Raw genomic sequence first — 7051 nt, 5'->3', positions numbered from 1 at the left:
ATCTAATGGTGAAAGAAAAAACAAAAACAAAAAAAAACACAATCCAGGTACAACAAAGGGACACAGTATGGCAATTATTATAAAGGTGAAAAAAAAAAAAAACAATAATGTGAAACTGTTAAAAACCATTTACTCTTAGATAAAAGCTTAAATAACTGCCATCATATGTACACCGTGAATTAAAAAAAAAAAAAAAAAACTCTGAAAAGGACAATGCTTGGAAAAAAAAGAATATCAGGTCACACAACAGCAAACAGTTGTGACATGCAGCCATAATTGTTAGCTCACACAGTGGAATTTGTTTTTCTCCTTCAAAACATTTTTCTTTTTTCCTCAAAGGAGATGCAAAAGTTCAGATGCAAAAAAGGACTAAAAGAATCTGTGATAAGAAAATAATAATAATAAAAAAAAAATCAATATTAGTTAACTATTGATTTAAAGAAGGCACCTAAAAGAGAAGATCATAAAAATAAAAGTAAAGACTAAAAGGAGCTGTTAGGATGATCAACAATAGAACAAACCGAAATAAGACCTGATGTCGTTCATGACACAGGGATTAATTGTAAAGGCATAACAAGGTTACTGTAAGTGTCTCTCGTTGTGAAAACGGTGCATTCAGAGGAATCATCCTTCAGATGAATTCCCCTCGGAAAGGAAGTGAGTGAATGTCCTGCTGCTGCCAGCGGTAGCGCAGCCTGGCCAGCGTCATCACCCTGGGGTCTTCGAACTCTGAGAAACACAGCTGGTTGAGGATGTCATAAACTCCAGCTCTGGCAGCCACCTACCACAAAAAAAACACAACAAAACAAAACAAAAATTAATGACAAAAAAAGGGGTGGGGGGGGGACGGGAGTCTGGAAATCTTCCCTTTTTTTCCTTCTTTTAAAAATGAAACGAAAAACACTGTTGCAGAACGAAAGCGTTTTATCCGCTGGTGTCTTACAAGTGTAGCTGCTACACTGAAACAACAGGCGACTGTTGTCAGACGCGACAGGATGAGACGAGAAAAAAATTCTGTGATTCTGTCTATGAGACCTATAAGCAGCAGGAGAAAGCAGGTCAGAAATCTGCCTGCATGGATGTTGTTGCTCCTGAGGTGTTCAATTCTTGCAGTTTTGTAATTTAAGCTGAAAAAAACGTAGATTCAATTTACAGTAAGTTGTGAGTTTTTATGTAGAGAGTTCACTGTTCACATTAGTCCACTAGCCACACTGAGTCACGGTTTGCTGTGGATGTCAAACACCTCGCGATTAACGGGAAGCACCAACCGGAAAAGCCCAACAATCCCAACAAATCTGTCCAAAACCCAGCCGTTTCAGACTTCCCTGGAAGCATCTTTAAAGGCTGAACGGTTCATTAGAAGAGATTCAGCTTGCCGAGTTTACCGTGCAGCAGAAGATTCAGCATTCAATAACAGAAATAGGAAAGCAGCATGCAAGGGAAAGTAAGGTACTGTTACAAATTTTACTTTGCATATTTTAACGTTCCAGTACGGAGTCAGAATTGAACGAAGACATTCTGGAGGTAAAGTGGCCGAAACTCTGCCAAGTTAACTCCTCCCTGTTCGTCTGAGCCTGCAAATTTTGGACAGTACTGTGCCTTTTGTTGCAAAGGAGGTCGAGCTAGTTGCAATCTTTTTGTCGCTCTCTTCAAAGAAAAGCATAAATAAAGGGTTTTACACGCAGTTCTTTTTTTTAATCTTTAAAGCAGCTGTTTATAAGTCATCCATTCAGCAGCATTCCTTGTCGCGGCATCCATGCTTCCATGTGATGTGTTCCTGGAAAGCTGACACGTCTGTTTAACGAGCTTTCTGATGACTCGGTGCAGCTGAACTATTACAGTCAGTCGATGTGATTCCTTTGAGACGCCGCGGTTTAGCTGTTCACTAGGGCAACCTGACTCATCCCCTCCACATTCAGGCTTTCTAAATAATGGATGTGTGAAAAATCAGAAGACTGGGAGGGTAATTTGTGAGGAAGAGGCCAGAAAAAAAGGAGGATGTTGGAGGGATCCGGTGAGCCGTGATTACGTGCAATCTCTTGAGAATCAGCGCAGAGGGTGTCGACATCCTCTGAAGGATTGTCAAGAAGAATACCCAGTTTTGAAAAAATATGTCTTGTACATCCTTGGTGCCAGATAATCAGGCAGGAAAGGTTTACTCCCTCTTGGAAAATAACTACTCTTGTCAGTTTAACCTGACATTACACTGCAAAACTAATTGTGATGCCAACAGAGCAAATAAGGCCAGAATGAAACAATCACTTCCAAAACACGGTAAAAAGCAATGACTTAGTAATCCAATAGTTTCTTCCAAAAGGATTCAGCTTTTCCGTATTTTGACACGTTGCATCCTGCTGGCATCAATGGAATTAACTGACAGTTAAGGAGACAGACAGCGCTCTGCTCAAATGAGAGAAAAATGAAACATGCACAAAGCTGTGTGTGGCAGAAACCAGACACTTACAGAGTAATACATGTTGGTGTAAGCATCATGCTTTGGGGGTGTTTGGAGAAAGTTAATGGTAAAATTGAAGGAGCTAAATGTAGATGCTGATGCCCAGAAACTATGGCTGCATCCCACTGAGTTACTACTTACAGAAATGACTTGGGATGTTGTTTTTTATTTTGTCTGAGTTCTGTTTATTTTTAACCTATAAATATAATGGACATTTTGAAAGTTCACATGGACGCTCTTGGTGATGTTTTGGTTTATAAAAAAAAAACAACAAAAAAAAAAACAGGCCTGTGTGCATGTAGCCTAAAAAATGAAGCATGAAATTGTGCCTGCTCAGCGTAACATAACAAAAAACAAACAAATAGAAACTATCTGATCTGTGGTGGTAAATTACCTCACCCTCTGTGGCTTTGTATGAGTAAAATGGTTTCAAAATCATCGGCTTGTGGTAACGATCTTGTTGCATTGACGATAAGCAGAGCAGTTGGATCGAGGTCTTTCGTGCTGCAATGCAACAATCGCTAACGCCAATACTCATGACGCCAGAGCTGTGGTGCTGGATTGATGGGAGGGGAGGCAGGGAGGCACCGGTCTTTCCCACACTCGGCGATCTCAAAGGCGGCACATACCAGGTCGGCGCAGAGGGACAGTGAAGCCTCTGTGGCACACATCGAAACAGCTGGAGTGACTGATAGGGCACCCTCATGCAGGCATCTAAGGAATGCACTGTACACAGGTCCCTCTATTGAGCTAAAGCCAACATTCTGGATTAGCAAACATGGATTTTAATATCTATAACTTTCAAGAAATTTTTCCTCTGGTTCTACTTTAAGGACTGATGATGTATGGCCACTTTTAGCTTTTCCACGTCATTTCAAAAAGCAAGGGCAAATGTCGAACGATTTATCCCCAACATATTAGGGGGGATATGCATATGTACGTTCAATCTTTCAAGACTGATGTAAATCTTGTTGCTGTTGCTGCTAATAACACAAAAGTAAAGTAAAAAAGCTATTATGGTTTTATATCTAATGCGACTGATTGTAATGTTTGGTTGTGTTTCCAGTATTAGATTCCTGCCTCCCACTGACATGTTCTGAGCAAAACAAAAAATAGCCAAGCACATCACTAACCTAGTATCACCTGCCATGATTGGAAACCCGGCACTCCTGCTTTTAGTGGGCACAGAAATCAAATTAGTTCCCACATGTACAGCACAACCAATGTAGAGCGAAGGACAGACTGTGCCAGTTCAGGCCTGAGAGGTTGTGTAACCACGGCTCCAAAAAACATGACCAGTGGTGGAGACGACCCGCGACCGCTGCCCTCAGCGCTGGCCGTTTGTCATTACAGATCCAGCCACGGTCACTGATGATAGGCTAGTGATTGCGCCGCAGGGTTGGCTGGGTCAGAATAATTGGGTGGCTGCCAGAGTGCTGCAACTGGGCCACTAAAGGCATCAGAATACAGATGTTGTTTGTCAGAATATTGTTCTTTATACTAATGACAGTCAAATCAAAGCGGCTTGTCAGTCCAAATGTCTGCAGACATACTGGTTCAAACAAATATCTGCGGTTTAAAAATGAGATTTCATTTAATAACTTATTGGAAAACATAGGAACATCAGTGCTTTGCATGTAGATGCCTCACTAAGTGAGAGAGCGCAAGTACAATCAAAAATCTATTTTGTATCCTACAGTTTCAGCAAATAACTAAAGTTAACATAATTTCTTGATTGTGCCATACAATGGCGCTATGTGTCCAGAAAACAGTGCCCCTTTGAAATAATATTTATTAAAAGAATCTATCTCACCACTCTGTTGACTTGATCAAATTTGGCTGCTACACGTTTTTATTTTTTATTTGGACGTAAGACTGCTCTTCTATTCACACTTACACTTCTGTCCAGACGAAGTCGACCAGAGTTCCTCAACCAATCACAAACTGACGTACAGAACCATGGGAACTGCATCATGTTATATTTAGAGTAAAGCGGAGCTTAAAGTTAGCAAAGTTGCTCCTCTCTGATGCAGCAGAGTCTCAGAGGGGACATTTTACTCACCACATTTCATCAAATCAAAACCCACCAGATGTGGGTTCTTTTGCACATTCAAATGAGCTCTTTTGCAATTGTAGCTTCAACAGAAAACACAGAAAGATCAAATTCATCAAACCTGTTTGGCTCAGGTGAACTTTAAATCTGATTAATTCAGCACATTAGTGCCTGGAAAATCCTTTTTACAGCCAACACAAGTATAAAGTGCAGGCAGTAAAAAATAGAAACGAGTTATTTTGGAGAAAAACCACTGAAACAGGAAAGGATTTCTTGATTTGCATTCAAGTTCAAATTCAGGGTTACTTTACGTGCTTATAAAACGAAACAAAACATTATTGCAATAAATCCTTAATGGTGTTTATTTTTGCCATTTACATCAGCATGAAACAACTCAAAAGGAAGGATGACTTTTAAGTGTAATCTCTGCATCCTTTCCTGTTAATACATGCACAATGGATGTGCATGTATTAAAACAGAGTACAGGGTTGAAAACAGGTGAAGTCAGAAGTAATCAATGTAAGTTCTGCAAGTTAATATTTTCTCCATTATTAAAAAAGAGACAGCTTGTACATCTGTCATGATAATTATGCTGCTGAGTGTCCAGCCATCATAAGAATTAGATTTAAATAATGCAACAGTTCTTCTGAACAGCAGGTTCTGACCACTATTTAAGTTGTAAAAGGTTTTTAAATAGTTTCCATGGGTTTCAATCTGAGGTGATCAAAGTTTCCTTAGTGGCTTTCAACATTTACATGTCTTCCCACACTCCATGACAAAAGCATCAAATATTAGGCAGTTATTTTGGAGTTATACATCTTTATATTGTTCTAAAAATGCCTCTTCGTTACAAAATGTTCATTCTGAAACTGACGTCAGACTACTAAAATTGCAAACTCATTTCAGATGGTCTTCCATCTCCTGATCACAGGTTTTGCAAAGATGTCCTGCAGACTGACAGCAGGTTCATTGGACAGATATTGCGCTAACAAAATCAAAGGCCCACTGACAGAAAACGTTTAATAACTGTGAGAGGAAATTATTTTTATACTGCATTATTACAACGTTTTATTCCCAGTCAACAGCTGCGAATAGCGAATGTTTGGTTTTTCTACCTCTTGTTAAGGCAAGCAGCAGTGCAGATACTCACACACACAACTCAACGCAGCATATTACTCGTACCTTTATTCACATGAGTGTAGAAACAGCTGCGAAAATGAAAGGTTTTCAGATTCATGTTCTGAGGATGATTTTTGAAATTATTATAGTAACTGGCTTTCCCAGCAGAATATTCCTCTTCGTTGCAAAAAACCCTGCATTCTTTTCATGGCATAACTGGGCAATTACAGCCACCCTAATGCACCACATATATTTGCTATTCATAACAGGAAGAAAATGGCATGAATGACTTTGCATATTTCTGTGGCAATTGTTTTCACAGCAGTCATTCCATTCTATTTTGGATTCCTGTTTTTTTAATCAATCTTTTAAGAAGAAAAGGAAAGAGAAAAAACACAGGAAGTCTTCTGCTGGGCGATTTTAAAACATTCCAGGGCTTCAGGGGCATGTTTCTACAGCCATTCTCACAATGAGTAATAATAGAAGTGCTTCAAAAGAAGAAGAAGAAAAAAAAAAACTTTGACCCCAAAGGAAGATTTTCATATATTTTTAATCGCAATGAACGTAATTTTGTCCGCCTGTAAAATCATTCTCTCTTCATTCCAAGCATAAAACATCTACTGATGTTGATGCTGACTACTGCAATATGTTAGCAAAAATACTGGATAAAATAAAAGACAGCCATTACGCTCTATTATTATACACTAGGATAATGTATGTCTTTTTTTAATCCACACAAATGAAAGTATGATGTAAGAGGCTGATTTACCTGTTCCATCCAGACGGAGAAGGAGCGATGCCAGGAGTCCTTCTTCTCCAGATGCAGGTATGTGTTAAAGAGGATGAGGTAAATGTAGCGCTCCAGGAACTGCAGGCTCCTGAGCAGCTGCTGCTTACACTCCTTCTCTGTCTTCTCAGGTTTGATCTAAAAAAAAAAACAACAACATAAAAAACAAGTTCATATATTAGTGGTTGTACATACTTCTGTCAAAACGTCAAGGTGTACAAGGCTGGCTTCTAGAGGTCTCTTTCTAAGAGTTTATTGTGAGCACAATCTAGTGAAATAAAAGCCAAGAGCTCCTGTGAAGGACCTGTGCCGAGCAAAACATACTTGACCTACAAAATGTTTTGGAAGTACTTGAGATAAAAAAAAAATAAGAGGGCGACCTACACTGGTTTTATTTAAGTAAACAACTCGTCTTTTGCTAGTCTCATGACAATATAGACACTTTTATCCTTTAATACTAATCATGTTTTCTTGTTAAAAATATTTTAACAAGAAAATCAAACAAGGCCATTTCCCTTTCATCAACTTTGCAGGTTTCAATTTATGTATTTTTTCCACAGTGTGTCAAAAAAAAAAAAAAAAAAAAACAAAAATAAAAAAACTTTAATTTGTGTTTTAATTTTTAAAAAACAGGGAA

The 7051-nt window shown here is 38.8% G+C and overlaps 1 protein-coding gene across 3 annotated transcripts in view; it reads right to left on the bottom strand.

Moving 5' to 3' along the window:
• Positions 1–255: 255 nt before the first annotated feature.
• Positions 256–7051, bottom strand: part of pald1a (phosphatase domain containing paladin 1a) — a 37336-nt gene continuing 30540 nt past the window's right edge. For all 3 annotated transcript variants that reach the window (XM_015043007.1, XM_015043010.1, XM_015043008.1), the window contains exons 20-21: positions 6397–6552; positions 256–781 (exon numbers count right to left, since the gene is read on the bottom strand). In XM_015043007.1, the coding sequence (XP_014898493.1) occupies positions 632–781; positions 6397–6552 (306 nt within the window). In that variant the 3' untranslated portion in view covers positions 256–631. The remainder of the gene's footprint in view (positions 782–6396; positions 6553–7051) is intronic.

Source organism: Poecilia latipinna, unplaced genomic scaffold (assembly GCF_001443285.1).
Source record: "Poecilia latipinna isolate Pla-1442-1.1 unplaced genomic scaffold, P_latipinna-1.0 Scaffold611, whole genome shotgun sequence".
Classification (NCBI taxonomy): domain Eukaryota; kingdom Metazoa; phylum Chordata; class Actinopteri; order Cyprinodontiformes; family Poeciliidae; genus Poecilia; species Poecilia latipinna.
Note: the sequence above shows the minus strand (reverse complement) of the source record. Positions and strands in the feature narration are given on the sequence as shown.